General features: G+C 46.3%; 1 protein-coding gene across 5 annotated transcripts in view; it reads right to left on the bottom strand.

The window, feature by feature from the left end:
* Positions 1–16,331, bottom strand: part of myo10 (myosin X) — a 166,105-nt gene that overhangs the window by 9,530 nt on the left and 140,244 nt on the right. For 4 of the 5 annotated variants that reach the window (XM_072915215.1, XM_061979123.2, XM_072915216.1 and 1 more), the window contains exons 21-34: positions 13,238–13,362; positions 13,035–13,149; positions 11,500–11,606; positions 11,210–11,431; positions 9,378–9,450; positions 4,986–5,870; positions 4,802–4,922; positions 4,492–4,735; positions 4,317–4,412; positions 2,540–2,633; positions 2,407–2,462; positions 2,189–2,331; positions 1,851–2,042; positions 1,535–1,692 (exon numbers count right to left, since the gene is read on the bottom strand). In XM_072915215.1, the coding sequence (XP_072771316.1) occupies positions 1,535–1,692; positions 1,851–2,042; positions 2,189–2,331; positions 2,407–2,462; positions 2,540–2,633; positions 4,317–4,412; positions 4,492–4,735; positions 4,802–4,922; positions 4,986–5,870; positions 9,378–9,450; positions 11,210–11,431; positions 11,500–11,606; positions 13,035–13,149; positions 13,238–13,362 (2,631 nt within the window). The remainder of the gene's footprint in view (positions 1–1,534; positions 1,693–1,850; positions 2,043–2,188; positions 2,332–2,406; positions 2,463–2,539; positions 2,634–4,316; positions 4,413–4,491; positions 4,736–4,801; positions 4,923–4,985; positions 5,871–9,377; positions 9,451–11,209; positions 11,432–11,499; positions 11,607–13,034; positions 13,150–13,237; positions 13,363–16,331) is intronic. The other variant, XM_061979124.2, reaches the window with a different exon arrangement.

The following is a 16,331-nucleotide window of genomic DNA, read 5'->3' as shown; positions in this document are numbered from 1 at the left end:
GAATGGTTTTGAATCGAATCATTACCCCCAAGAATCAAATCGAATCGTGTAGTGCCCAACGATTCACAGCCCTACTATTAGTTAGTATTACTATTAGTATATATTATATAGTGTATATAAAATATGTAAATATTACATATGGGTTATATTGCTAGTATGGTACACTTTTAGTCTACTTTATAACTGCATTATCCTTTCCATCCTTTGTAACTGAGCTACTGTGGGGAACAATTTCCCTTGTAGATCAATGAAGTTTGTCTAAGTCTAAGACTAACCTAACTCAGTGGTCGGCAACCTTTACCAGTCAAAGAGCCATTTTGACCAGTTTCACAAATTATAGTAAACAATGGGAGCCGCAAACATTTTTGAAATTTTAAATGAAATAACAATGCATACACAGTTTTTTTTTTGCTTTGTGTTATTTATAAACCAAGGGTCTCAGACACGCGGCCCACACCTTTTATGGAATTTTTAAGCTGGTGCGGCTCGCGGGTTTTAAATGAATAGCGGTTGTCAGCGTCATGCTTGTCGTGATGATACAGCATATAGCGCCCACTACAACCAGCGTGCCTGGTCAGCCACATGTTGAATGGGGCTTCCGCTTGCTCACGTAGGTGACAGCAAGGCATACTTACTCAACAACCACACAGGTTACACTGACGGTGGCGGTATAAAAAAGAACTTTAACACTCTTAGTAATAATGCGCCACACTGTGAACCCACACCAAACAAGAATGACAAACACATTTTGGGAGAACATCTGCACTGTAACACAACATAAACACAACAGGACAAATACCCAGAATCCCATGCAGCCCTAACTCTTCCGGGCTACATAATACACCACCGCTACCAAACCCCGCCCACCTCAACCGACGCACAGAGGGAGGGAGGGGGGGGGGGGGGGGGGTTGATGTGTGAGGGAGCAGGCTTGGGGTGGGGGCGGGGTTTGGTGGTAGCAGGGGTGTATAATGTAGCCCGGAAGAGTCAGGGCTGCATGGGATTCTGGGTGTTTGTTCTGTTGTGTTAAGGTGCAGATGTTCTCCCGAAATGTGTTTGTCATTCTTGTTTGGTTTTGGTTCAAAGTGTGGCGCATTATTAGTAAGAGTGTTAAAGTTGTTTTATATGGTCACCGTCAGTGTAACCTGTGTGGCTGTTGACCAAGTATGCCTTGCTGTCACGTACGTGTGCAAGCAGAAGATGTATATTGTATAACAAGTGTTGGGCTGGCACGCTGTTAATACAGGTTGTAGAGGGCGCCAAATGTTGTACCATCATGGCACGCCCTTATTATAGCTGTATGGGTGAAAATCGGTGAATATTAATCCCGGGAGTTTTCTGCGAGAGGTACTGAAATCCGGAAGTCTCACGGGAAAATTGGGGGGTTCAGCAAGTAAGCTGCTGAGCCGCATCAGAGTGATCAAAGAGCCGCATGCGGCTCCGGAGCCGCGGGTTGCCGACCCCTGACCTAACTAAACATGCCTTTAAAGATGATAATGCTGAGTCATAAAAGAAACACTTGGCGAGCCCCTACCTTGATGTCCTGGATGAGCTGCTGTGTCGGCGTGTCGATGGGAGCTTTGGCGTCAATAACGTTCTGGATGGCGCTGGCCCATCGCGTGGCCTCGTTCAGGAGCTTACAGTAGAGGCGGTACGAGTGCTTGCGGCCGTACACGATAACGTTCCAGTATCCTGTGAAGAGTAGAAGTGTTGGCAGTGGAAAAACGCACGCACGCACGCACGCACGCACGCACGCACGCACGCACGCACGCACGCACGCACACACACACACACACACACACACACACGCACACGCACACACAACTTGTAAAAAAAGATTCCTTTCTGACCGCTCTCTTTGAAGACAGTTTCATCAGGCGGTGCCACCGAGCACAAGCTGTTGAGCACCACAGTTCCCAGCTTCAGAGCGTTGCGCTCCGAGCTTTTGTAGTAGTCCAGGGAATTGTGGGTAAGGAGGAACCAGCGCTTCTTCAGCTTCAGAGACGACTTTGTGCTGTTCTTCATCTCCTTGTGGAGCCAACCTGAGCCAGGCATCATGAAAACACATTAACTTGTCTTTTAAATCACTTTCTATGTCATTTCTATCTTCCTACTGCACCAATAAATCAAAGGACAACGAAACATGTGTTTAAACAGTTTTCCCACTAACGATGTGTCATGTCCTCACCTCGTATGATGAACTCCTGCCCATCCACCCGGGCGTCCCCCTTGGAGCGCTGCAGCAGCGTGATCCAGTGGTGCATCTCCTCGGGCGTGTCGGCGTTGCAGTGCAACACCCGATTAGCAGTGATGATGACGAAGGAGTTGGGCCTAACGACAACGTTCACGATCACATGACACCAATACAGAAATGACGGGAAAAGGTGCTGGAAGGCGTGTCCTCACCTCTCCGGACTGTCTGACGCGCACACGGAATCGATCATGCCCACGTCCAGTGTGCCCTGAGAGAGAGAAAGAAGCATCTTCAGTCACGGTCACGCTGACTTCCCATCATGCTCTGCGGCCGCTCCACACTTACCACGGCGTTTTGGGGGTTGGCCTGCTCGTCGTGCATCTCTCCGATCTCCTGCTCTGTGGAGCTGTGGACCTGACTCAGCACGCTGAACCACTGGCTGTTACCGTGGAGACAGCATGGTCATCATCAGGAAGTTGTGAAGGTGCACACTGCAAATTATTTGCCATTTGCTAAGGTTTAAGATTTTATTTTTAGAAATGTCCCTAGTTTTAAGAGCTATTTAGTATTATTATTTATTTTCAGACATACTTTTTTAATTCATTATTGTTTATTTTGTTAATATCAGAGTTCGTTTTGCAAAAAAGTCATCCCGAGAAGCACACAGCTTATGGACAGGGACCCACAGTTAAAATATACATCATCATATAATATGCAAAATACAATACAATACATTTAAAAATCTACCCACCAAATACCCATTTACAATTTCATTTATAAATAAAAAAGGAATCTTTAAATCCACCAAATCAGTCTCAATATCCTATTATTCTTGTACTTATTATTTTTAGTCATTGACTAATGTTAATTTTAGCATGACTAATTATGTTTTCTATTTTAGTTTTAAAATGTTAAATTGAGAATATAACTATTGAAATAAGATATTTGGATTTTCCCCCACGCAGAAAATTGCTTTTAAATATTTTGCACCATCTGAAAGATGCCTAATTTTGAGAGTTCCAAGTTTCTGCCTGTTTTCAGAATAAAATACTTTTTTCTATCTTAAAGATCTCACTAATTTCTAGATATACAAATCTTAATTAGAATGTTTTATCATGTAAAATTATCTGCCAATGCAGCTCGTTATTTTTTCACTAGTTTTTAGTATTTTTTCCTAAACTCTAGTATTTATTATTATTTAAGATAAATATGTGTTTATTGCAAGTTTATGCTTGTTTTCAGAATAAAATACTTTTTTCTAGCTTAAAGGTCTCGCTAATTTGTAGATGTGCAAATCTTAATTAGGACGTTTTATCAAGTAAAATTATCTGTCAATGCACCTAGTTATTTTTTCACTAGTTTTTAGTATTTTTCCCTAAAATCTAGTATTTATTATTAGTTCAAATAAAAATTTCTTTAATGGGTTTTTTGACAGGAATACCGTATTTTTCGGACTATAAGTCGCAGTTTTTTTCATAGTTTGGCTGGGGGTGCGACTTATACTCAGGAGCGACTTATGTGTGAAATCATTAACACATTACCGTAAAATATCAAAAAATATTATTTAGCTCATTCACGTAAGAGACTAGACGTATAAGATTTCATGGGATTTAGCGATTAGGAGTGACAGATTGTTTGGTAAACGTATAGCATGTTCTATATGTTATAGTTATTTGAATGACTCTTACCATAATATGTTACGTTAACATACCAGGCACGTTCTCAGTTGGTTATTTATGCGTCGTTTATAACGTACACTTATACTCCAGTGCGACTTATATATGTTTTTTCCTTTTTTATTATGCATTTTCGGCCGGTGCGACTTATACTCCGGAGCGACTTATACTAAAAAATACATCAAATGCTGTTTTTCCCCCTAAAAAGTACCGTATTTTTCGGACTATAAGTCGCAGTTTTTTTCATAGTTTGGCCGGGCTCCAGTGCGACTTATATATGTTTTTTTTCCTTTTTTATTATGCATTTTTAGCAGGTGCGACTTATACTCCGAAAAATACGGTAACAAAAATTAGTAAATAATAAAATGTAGTCTATTGATCTTATACTTTGACAGGTCTTTTTTGCAGTGTGAGAGGAAACATGGTCACATGACACAAACGCTCACCTGGCGTCCTCAGCAGACTCTGCCACCAGGTGGTACGTCCTCTCAGGCATCACGATGTTGATCCCGTTCTCCTTGTGCGTGTTATCGATGACTTCCCTGCGGGCGACATCGACAAAACACGTCAACAACGTGGGCCGACAACAAAGCCCTCGCACACTGTCCGGCGCTCGCTCACGTGGCGGCGTGCATGTCCAGCACTCCTTTCAGTTTGTCCTCGCCGTCGTTCTCAAAGTACATGAACTTGCTCTGGCGCAGAACGAACCAGCGGCGCTTCCAGTTGCGCCGTGACAGCGTGGACGATCCGCCTCCTTTCTTGTGCAGCCAGCCTTGCTTCAGCGCTTCCTGTTTGGCGCGGAACCAGAGGAAGGTCTCGTCCTTGAGCACGCACCAACGCCGCTTCCAAGTGTTCATCAGGCCGCCTGCGGGGGCAGAAGAGAGTCGAGGTGTGGGTGGTCTGACTGGTGTGGTGCTAATGGCGGACCCACCTTTGACGTGCAGGAAGCTGTGGAAGTACGGAAGCGTGACGCAGCTGTAGACGGAATCTCTGCGGTAGGACAGCTCGTCATCCGTGTCAAACCTGTCAAAGTCCTCCTCGCTGTCCTCAAACTGACGAGAACACAAGAAGACCATCAGAAACCTTCTCAGGCGAACGTGTAATGATCAACGCACCGAGGACTGCGCCCCCTCTGATCCGAAGCGGTACACGCCCGAGCTGCTGTAGGTCCCCAAGGAGCCGCGGTAGTCGGGAGACCATTGCTCGCTGCGGGGGTTGGAGAACGCCACGCTCCCGCTGGACACGATGGCGCCCTCGTCGTAGTCGTCCTGGTCGTAGTCGGAGTCCTCGTCAGGAGGGATGAGCTCTACAGGGCGGTCGGAAAGAGGCTCCTCCTTGACGGAGGAGGTGAGGAGGCAGGTGGCGGGCGGCGGCATTAGAGGCTGAGAATGGAGGAGCACTGTGGTCGGCGGCAGAGGCGGGATCACGCCGTCGTTGGCATACGGGTCCTCTTCGGAGGAGTCGTCGCTGGTGCGGATGCCGCTGGTGCGCTGGCCGTCAGAGTGGCCGTGCTCGCTTGGGTTGGGAGAGTCCTTGAAGGCCTCCTCGTCGGCGCCAAAGCCTTCGTCCACTTCCTCTTCCTCCTTCACTCGCCCTTCCACGGCCAGCGAGCTCTCGATGTTCCTCACGCACTCGTCGATCTCGTCGAAGTTGAGCGACTGCAAGAAATGCTGCGCCGCCTTGCACGCCTCCTCCTCCAGACGCTGCAGTTCCTGGTCGCGCAGGTGCTGGAGGCGCTGCAAGGAGGCCTCCGTCAAGGAGAGCTCCTGGCGCTCCTTCTGCATCTGCAGGGACTGGATCTCACGCTCCAGGCGAAGGATCTCCTCCACCTGAGACGCCTCTTGAGGACGCTTGGCCTCTTCCTCCTCCAAGGTTTCCTCTTGTTCCTTCAAGGAGTTCGCTGTCTCCTCCTCCAAGGAGTCTGATGAGGAGGTAACAGCTGCGAACGTCTGAGATGTCAGCTCCTCATCCTGCTGCTGCTGTTCACACCTCCTGGACGCCTGAAGGAGACACGAAGATGTAAACACAAACCTAAATAACTGATCATCTTTCCAAAGCTTCATATTAGCAATTATATTTATTTGTTTGGTTTATGGTTTATACTCCTCTCTGAGCTGCCACCTTAACGTGGTAGAGGAGTTTGCGTGTCTCAATGATCCTAGGAGCTATGTTGTCCGGGGGCTTTATGCCCCCTGGTAGGGTCTCCCAAGACAAACTGGTCCTAGGTGAGGGATCAGAAAAAGAGCAGCTCGAAGACCTTTATGAAGAAAACAAACAAGGAACCCAGATTTCCCTTGCCCGGACGCGGGTCACCGGGGCCCCCCTCTGGAGCCAGGCCCCGAGGTGGGGCACGATGGCGAGCGCCTGGTGGCCGGGCCTGTCCCCATGGGGCCCGGCCGGGCACAGCCCGAAGAGGCAACGTGGGTCCCCTCTCCAATGGGCTCACCACCCATAGCAGGGGTCATAGAGGTCGGGTGCAATGTGAGCTGGGCGGCAGCCGAGGGCAGGGCACTTGGCGGTCCGATCCTCGGCTACAGAAGCTAGCTCTTGGGACGTGGAACGTCACCTCGCTGGGGGGGAAGGAGCCTGAGCTAGTGCGCGAGGTGGAGAAGTTCCGGCTAGATATAGTCGGACTCACTTCGACGCACAGCAAGGGCTCTGAAACCAGTTCTCTCGAGAGGGGCTGGACTCTCTTCCACTCTGGCGTTGCCGGCAGTGAGAGGCGACGGGCTGGGGTGGCAATTCTTGTTTCCCCCCGGCTCAGAGCCTGTACGTTGGAGTTAAACCCGGTGGACGAGAGGGTAGCTTCCCTCCGCCTTCGGGTGGGGGAACGGGTCCTGACTGCTTACGCGCCAAACCGCAGCTCAGAGTACCCACCCTTTTTGGATTCACTCGAGGGAGTACTTGAGAGTGCTCCCCCGGGTGATTCCCTCGTTCTACTGGGGGACTTCAATGCTCATGTTGGCAGCGACAGTGAAACCTGGAGAGGCGTGATTGGGAAGAATGGCTGCCCGGATCTGAACCCGAGTGGTGTTTTGTTATTGGACTTTTGTGCCCGTCACAGATTGTCCATAACGAACACCATGTTCAAACATAAGGGTGTCCATATGTGCACTTGGCACCAGGACACCCTAGGCCGCAGTTCCATGATCGACTTTGTAGTTGTGTCATCGGATTTGCGGCCTCATGTTTTGGACACTCGGGTGAAGAGAGGGGCGGAGCTTTCTACCGATCACCACCTGGTGGTGAGTTGGCTGCGATGGTGGGGGAGGATGCCGGACAGACCTGGAAGGCCCAAACGCATTGTGAGGGTTTGCTGGGAACGTCTGGCAAAGTCTCCTGTCAGAGAGAGTTTCAATTCCCACCTCCGGAAGAACTTTGAACATGTCACGAGGGAGGTGCTGGACATTGAGTCCGAATGGACCATGTTCCGCGCCTCTATTGTCGAGGCGGCTGATTGGAGCTGTGGCCGCAAGGTAGTTGGTGCTTGTCGTGGCGGTAATCCTAGAACCCGTTGGTGGACACCGGCGGTGAGGGATGCCGTCAAGCTGAAGAAGGAGTCCTATCGGGTTCTTTTGGCTCATAGGACTCCTGAGGCAGCGGACAAGTACCGACAGGCCAAGCGGTATGCGGCTTCAGCGGTCGCAGAGGCAAAAACTCGGACATGGGAGGAGTTCGGTGAGGCCATGGAAAACGACTTCCGGACGGCTTCGAAGCAATTCTGGACCACCATCCGCCGCCTCAGGAAGGGGAAGCAGTGCACTATCAACACCGTGTATGGCGAGGATGGTGTTCTGCTGACCTCGACTGCGGCTGTTGTGGATCGGTGGAGGGAATACTTCGAAGACCTCCTCAATCCCACCAACACGTCTTCCTATGAGGAAGCAGTGCCTGGGGAGTCTGTGGTGGGCTCTCCTATTTCTGGGGCTGAGGTTGCTGAGGTAGTTAAAAAGCTCCTCGGTGGCAAGGCCCCGGGGGTAGATGAGATCCGCCCGGAGTTCCTTAAGGCTCTGGATGCTGTGGGGCTGTCTTGGTTGACAAGACTCTGCAGCATCGCGTGGACATCGGGGGCGGTACCACTGGATTGGCAGACCGGGGTGGTGGTTCCTCTCTTTAAGAAGGGGAACCGGAGGGTGTGTTCTAACTATCGTGGGATCACACTCCTCAGCCTTCCCGGTAAGGTCTATTCAGGTGTACTGGAGAGGAGGCTACGCCGGATAGTCGAACCTCGGATTCAGGAGGAACAGTGTGGTTTTCGTCCTGGTCGTGGAACTGTGGACCAGCTCTATACTCTCGGCAGGTTCCTTGAGGGTGCATGGGAGTTTGCCCAACCAGTCTACATGTGTTTTGTAGACTTGGAGAAGGCATTCGACCGTGTCCCTCGGGAAGTCCTGTGGGGAGTGCTCAGAGAGTACGGGGTATCAGACTGTCTGATTGTGGCAGTCCGCTCCCTGTATGATCAGTGCCAGAGCTTGGTCCGCATGGCCGGTAGTAAGTCGGACACGTTTCCAGTGAGGGTTGGACTCCGCCAAGGCTGCCCTTTGTCACCGATTCTGTTCATAACTTTTATGGACAGAATTTCTAGGCGCAGTCAAGGCGTTGAGGGGATCTGGTTTGGTGGCAGCAGGATTAGGTCTCTGCTTTTTGCAGATGATGTGGTCCTGATGGCTTCATCTGGCCAGGATCTTCAGCTCTCACTGGATCGGTTCGCAGCTGAGTGTGAAGCGACTGGGATGAGAATCAGCACCTCCAAGTCCGAGTCCATGGTTCTCGCCCGGAAAAGGGTGGAGTGCCATCTCCGGGTTGGGGAGGAGATCTTGCCCCAAGTGGAGGAGTTCAAGTACCTCGGAGTCTTGTTCACGAGTGGGGGAAGAGTGGATCGTGAGATCGACAGGCGGATCGGTGCGGCGTCTTCAGTAATGCGGACGCTGTATCGATCCGTTGTGGTGAAGAAGGAGCTGAGCCGGAAGGCAAAGCTCTCAATTTACCGGTCGATCTATGTTCCCATCCTCACCTATGGTCATGAGCTTTGGGTTATGACCGAAAGGACAAGATCACGGGTACAAGCGGCCGAAATGAGTTTCCTCCGCCGGGTGGCGGGGCTCTCCCTTAGAGATAGGGTGAGAAGCTCTGCCATCCGGGAGGAGCTCAAAGTAAAGCCGCTGCTCCTCCACATCGAGAGGAGCCAGATGAGGTGGTTCGGGCATCTGGTCAGGATGCCACCCGAACGCCTCCCTAGGGAGGTGTTTAGGGCACGTCCGACCGGTAGGAGGCCGCGGGGAAGACCCAGGACACGTTGGGAAGACTATGTCTCCCGGCTGGCCTGGGAACGCCTCGGGGTCCCACGGGAAGAGCTGGACGAAGTGGCTGGGGAGAGGGAAGTCTGGGCTTCCCTGCTTAGGCTGCTGCCCCCGCGACCTGACCTCGGATAAGCGGAAGAAGATGGATGGATGGATGGATGGGTTTATGGTTGACATTGTTTTAAAGTGTTCGGAGGTGTTCCTCACTACGTTAGCTGTTAAGGTGGTTGTCTTTGGTACCTCCTCAGCCAGTTGCTCCTCCTCTTGTCTACGCCTCTCCCTGTGAGGAAAAAAATATATATATCAGCTTACCGAATGTTGGCACCTCTTCTTCTTCATCTCACTTCTTCTCAAACCAGGATTCCACTCGTAATCATACAACAAATTTTTATTCTTGATGTAATTTTTCTTTTTTCTTTCAGGTAAAAATGTTTTCTCCTAAATTAATTGTTAAATTACCTCATTTTCCGGACTATAAACCGCACCGGTTTATAAGCCGCATACCAGTACTGTATTTTTCGGACTATAAGTTGCAGTTTTTTTCATAGTTTGGCCTTAGACTTATACTCAGGAGCGACTTACGTGTGAAATTATTAACACATTACCGTAAAATATCAAATAATATTATTTAGCTCATTCACGCAAGAGACTAGACGTATAAGATTTCATGGGATTTAGCGATTAGGAGTGACAGATTGTTTGGTAAACGTATAGCATGTTCTATATGTTATAGTTATTTGAATGACTCTTACCATAATATGTTACGTTAACATACCAGGCACGTTCTCAGTTGGTTATTTATGCCTCATATAACGTACACTTATTCAGCCTGTTGTTCACTATTCTTTATTTATTTTAAATTGCCTTTCAAATTTCTATTCTTGGTGTTGGGTTTTATCAAATAAATTTCCCCAAAAAATGCAACTTATACTCCAGTGCGACTTATATATGTTTTTTTCCTTCTTTAGTGTGCATTTTCGGCCGGTGCGACATATACTCCGAAAAATACGGTATATGGTTGTTAATTCATTTTTAGAGGGCTCTAGTTATGTTTAAAATTGATTTAGAAAGTTTTCAATGTTTTTTATGCTCTAACTAAGAATGTAACCATTAATAGTAATAATGATAACTGTGACGGTTAGTATTACCATTTTAAATTAAAATGATCATAAAAGTGTGACTGATAACTGCACTTTGATAAACTCACAGACTGACTGGTGCCAGCTTGCTAGTTTTAATGCTAACATGGAAACAAAAGATATTCACTTCTTTCCCCATTAAGAAACGACATACCCCAATCTAAATGTATATAAACACATTACTGTCTGAGCAATTAAACTATTCAATTGTGCACATTGAAACTACAAGCTGTGCTATACTATGGGGGTGTTTTTACGGTGCGTTCAAGGATCGCTGAACAGAATAAGAATCCACAACACCTGACAGAATGATCAAATAGTAGATTGTATTTGTTACAAACTTTTCATTGTTTCTCATAGTCATTCACATCGACGTCCCACTGGGGTGAGTTTTTCCTTGCCCTTATGTGGGCTTTGTACCGAGGATGTCATTGTGGCTTGTGCAGCCCTTTGAGACACTTGTGATTTAGGGCTATATAAATAAACATTGATTGATTGAAATAAAGTTCTACAGACCAATATTTAAAACAACAAACAATTACCCATTAAAACAAATAAAATATCACTAACTAAAACAGTTAGTAAAACATAAACATAAAGCATGCAAAATAGTGAGTGTTCTAAGCGTGTGTCTATTTATTTTAGTTATAAAACAAAAAAAAACTTGTTCACAAGATTTTAGTATGTGTAAAAGTACTTTTTGACAATACCGTGATAATAATGATAATTTTGGTCATGATGACTGTGATATGAAATGTTCATATCGTTACATCCTTAGCTATAACTATGAAAATATTTGATCTATGAACAATAATCCTACTTCGTGGAAGTCTGTTTGTCGTGATCATGTCCAGTCTTAATTATTCGCGATAAACTAAGAACAAAAACAGTAAACCTCACCTGTCCATGTCCTCTGCCAGCCTCCTGCATCGCTCCTCTTCTTCCCTCCTCTTCCTCTCAGCCAGCAACTGGCTGAAGGCGCGGCGGGCCAGCTGTCCACGTAGAACCTTCTGGATGGTGAGTGCCGCCCGGCGGAGCAGCAGGAATTTCCTCCTCCAGTAAAAAGCGCGATAGTTTTTCTGGATGACCAGAATACACAGAAGCAGCCTCCTGTATTGCTTCCTGTGGACGGCACAGCGTTTAAAAAACACGTTTATTCGTCGTGCCCAAAGATGGAGGTGGACTCCTACCTGGCCATGTAGCCCAAAACGTGAGCCTGGATGACCATGGCGGCCCTCAGCACCTCCATCTCACGCTGCTTCTCCAGATGATGCTCCAAAGACTCTCTGAGGAACACCTAAGCACAATAATTGTCTTACAGTCAGTGAACATTACTGTCTTTGTAAACTTAGACTTAGACAAACTTTAATGATCCACAAGGGAAATTGTTACACACAGTAGCGCAGTTACAAAAGATGGAAAGGGTAAGGATGGAAAGGATAGTGTACACAAGGGCACAAAAAGAGGGGGGAAACAAAAGGTATTAATTAAACGATGAATTTAAAGTTTTTTCAAGACATTCAGCAGAAAAGACAAGTGAAGCAAATAAAGTGGTCCACATTAAGTCCTTTTGTTCACGCCACACACGGCCCAAACAATGATTGGTCGACACGGTTCTGTTCAGTGCGCCATTCATCCATTGAAGGCCCACAGGGAGCAACAGGGGGGTATAATCCTCTTTGGAAGATATAGGAAGTATTCTCAGAAGAGACACGTGAGAAACATTGTCTTCCTTCTGTCAGATGTGTGCACACTGCACGGGTGTCATTGCCTAGCCGATGGTTTACTAAAGAAACTCGTCAACCTGACCAGCATGTTAATCAAGAAAAAAACATGGTCTGCACAACACACACACACACACACACACACACACACACACAAAAGGGACACACACGCTAACACGATGCATTCATTACTTTGTTAGTTGCAGCAATAAAAAGCCTCACAGCCAAGCTGCACGTTTGTGGCAAAAAACTAAGCGTGAAGAACAAAAGGCGCAGCCCAGTGGACCTAAATCTTAATGTCTCTCTGCAAAGGGGGCCATCCCCTCTGAGAGACATAGAACTGATTTAATAACCTCGCACTCCACAAAAGTGTACTCTACAACTAGTAAAACCACTACAACAAGTAAATGTACTTCAGTAATGTCTGTCACACTAGTTTGTAAAACAAAACTGTTAAGTTTAGTTATAAAAGTATTTGAATTTTCAACTTTTTATGGATCATGAGGTTGTTATGGGATAGTTACTATGAAAACCAGAAGAGTTAAGTTAAAGTTAAGCAGGGAGGTAATGGGTCCCATTTTTATAGTCTTTGGTTTGAGTCGGCCGGGGTTTGAACTCACAACCTACCGATCTCAGGGCGGACACTCTAACCACTAGGCCACTGAGTAGCTGATTTTAGAAGACATGTTTAAATGTGCCAGCAAATCAGTGCCGTTTGCATCCCCAGGAAATAAAATGTCTTAATGCAGGATCAAATTACCTGTAAAATATTTTATTACTCAAACTGTCCTGCACTATGTGTATGTATGTATATATGTACAGTATATATACTGTACATATATGTATGTATATGTATATATATATATATGCTGAACCTTTGCTAAAAGCTCAGTTGCATGAGATAGACCAATACCGGTAATTCATTTATAGTGGTTCAATAAGTGTATTATCAGATTTAGAGTTAAAAAAGACAGAAACTTAAGTTTAAACTTAAGTCCCACCTTGGTCTTTCCAAGCTGCCACTCGATGCCGGTACTGTCGTAGTGCTGCAGCAGCTGGACGCAGCACTCCCTGGCATCATCTGGCACAAGTGTGTTTCGCATCAGGACCTTGTATCTGCAGAGAGACAAAAGGTTTTGTTGGTACCTGGTGACTCATTCAGCTACAACATGCCGGCTGGTACCGACGATACCATGACACCAACCTGCAGCAGAACTCTTGGAAAAGCCTTCGGATGGGAAAGCCGCTGCGTCGAATCTTGACCGTCTCCAGCATGCCGGAATACCTGAGCTGGTTCAGAACCACCGCCTGGTCAAACTGGTCAGGCATCTGGAACAGAACCACAGACATTCTTTTACTGAATGACCGTCTTCTAGTTTTTCAGACGCATTTTTGAGTCTGGAGTGAACTACGAATACTTTCAGATCATCTCACACTGATTGTCTTAATGCACTTACAGTGTACACAGTATACTTATTAAAGTATTACGTCATGATAGAACAGGGGAAAAAAAGCATACAATAATCCAAGATGTCTTGCTAAGATGAATGATGAAGATTTTAGTCTAGTCTTGATTGTTTATGATCATTAAAAATAAAGACAATGATGTTCACTACTTGACTTTTACCATCTTAAACATCAATGTATGTCACAGAACTGTCGCTGACATCATCATCATCACAGCACTATCTGTACAGAAGAAAAATAACCACTTTCCCGGGATCTCCTGTGGGCGTAGAGGGACTTGGGGGTCAGGGCGGGGGGGTCTCTCAATCAGGGGATGCTTTCATTGCCACCGTAAAGCCCCTTTCTTTATTCAGCACCCTGATGGCGTATTGATGGCGCGTCAGAGATGTCCACTGTGACTGAATGTCAGCCTTTAAGTCTCACAGCCCCATTAGCATAAACTCATTTGCATAAGTGAACAAAGGCGCGCGGTGTGAGGAAGGCGTCATCCACATCCCGATTTCTTCTAGCCTTTGCGTCCACTTTCTGATCCACTTCTGGCTGCTTCCGGTCAGCTTGTCTTTCTCGTTAGGACGAGCGCCATCAATGAAAGTAAAAGTGTTGAGCAGAAAGTTGAAAACCGAGTGCGTCAACAAAAAGAGAAGACACCAACGAGAGAAAGCAGAAAACTATGTTCACAAACATCCCAGTCTTCATGAGACACAACAATGCCCAGGAGCATCACACTCTACCTGGGGGACAACAATGTCCACAAACATCTCATGAGGGAGAACAATGTCCCCGAACATCTGTGTCTTCATGGGGGACAATTATGACCACGTATATTTCATGGGGGACAACAATGTCCATAAATATCTCATGGGGGACAACATTGTCCATAAATATCTCACAGGGGACAACGATGGCCACAAATATCTCAGTCTTCATAAGAGACCACAATATCCATGAACATCTCAGTCTTCATTGATGATGATGTCCACAAAAATATTAGTCTTCATGGGAGACAACAATATCCACTAATATTTCTGACTTCATAAGGGACAACAATGTCCACAAACATCTCAGTCTTCAAGGGGGACAACAATATCCACAGGCATTTCAGTCTTCATGAAGGACACAAACATCTCATAGGGGACAACAATGTCCACAAACATCTCAGTCTTCATGAAGGGCAACAAAGTCCACTAACATTTCATGGGGTTCAACAATGTCCACTAACATCTTAGTGTTCAACGGGGACAACAATGACAACATACACCTCATAGTGGACAAAAATTTCAACAAACATCTCATGGGGGACAAAAATGTCCACAGACATCTTAGTCTTCATGGGGGACAACAATGTCCTCATACATCTCATGGGGGACAACAATGTCCTCATACATCTCATGGGGGACAACAATGTCAACAAGCATCTCAGTCTTCATTAAGGACAACAAGGTCCACAAAAATCTCAGTTGGGACAACAATGTCCACAACCATCTCATGGGATACAACAATGTCCACGAACATCTCAGTCTTCAAGAAGGACAACAAGGTCCACAAACATCTCATGGGGGACAACAATGTCTACTAACATCTCAGTCTTCATGAAGGACAACAAAGTCCACTAACATTTCATGGGGGACAACAATGTCCACGAACATCTCAGTCTTCATGGGGGACAACAATGTCCACAAACATCTCATGGGATACAACAATGTCCACGAACATCTCAGTCTTCATGAAGAACAACAAGGTCCACAAACATCTCATGGGGAACAACAATGTCCACAAACATCTCAGTCTTCAAGGGGGACAACAATATCCACAGGCATTTCAGTCTTCATGAAGGACACAAACATCTCATAAGGGACAACAATGTCCACAAACATCTCAGTCTTCATGAAGGACAACAAAGTCCACTAACATTTCATGGGGTTCAACAATGTCCACTAACATCTTAGTGTTCAACGGGGACAACAATGACAACATACACCTCATAGTGGACAAAAATTTCAACAAACATCTCATGGGGGACAAAAATGTCCACTGACATCTTAGTCTTCATGGGGGACAACAATGTCCTCATACATCTCATGGGGGACAACAATGTCCACAAGCATCTCAGTCTTCATGAAGGACAACAAGGTCCACAAACATCTCATGGGGAACAACAATGTCCACAAACATCTCAGTCTTCATGAAGGACAACAAGGTCCACAAACATCTCATGGGGAACAACAATGTCCACAAACATCTCATGGGATACAACAATGTCCACGAACATCTCAGTCTTCATGAAGGACAACAAGGTCCACAAACATCTCATGGGGGACAACAATGTCTACTAACATCTCAGTCTTCATGAAGGACAACAAAGTCCACTAACATTTCATGGGGGACAACAATGTCCACAAGCATCTCAGTCTTCATTAAGGACAACAAGGTCCACAAAAATCTCAGTTGGGACAACAATGTCCACAAACATCTCAGTTGGGACAACAATGTCCACAAACATCTCAGTCTTCATGAAGGACAACAAGGTCCACAAACATCTCATGGGGGACAACAATGTCCACAAACATCTCATGGGATACAACAATGTCCACGGACATCTCAGTCTTCATGAAGGACAACAAGGTCCACAAACATCTCATGGGGGACAACAATGTCTACTAACATCTCAGTCTTCATGAAGGACAACAAAGTCCACTAACATTTCATGAGGTACAACAATGTCCACGAACATCTCAGTCTTCATGGGGGACAACAATGACCACATACACCTCATAGTGGACAAAAATGTCAACAAAGATCTCATGGGGGACAAAAATGTCCACAAACATCTT

This window comes from Nerophis lumbriciformis, linkage group LG19 (assembly GCF_033978685.3).
Source record: "Nerophis lumbriciformis linkage group LG19, RoL_Nlum_v2.1, whole genome shotgun sequence".
NCBI lineage: Eukaryota > Metazoa > Chordata > Actinopteri > Syngnathiformes > Syngnathidae > Nerophis > Nerophis lumbriciformis.
This window is presented reverse-complemented; position numbering and strand designations above follow the sequence as displayed.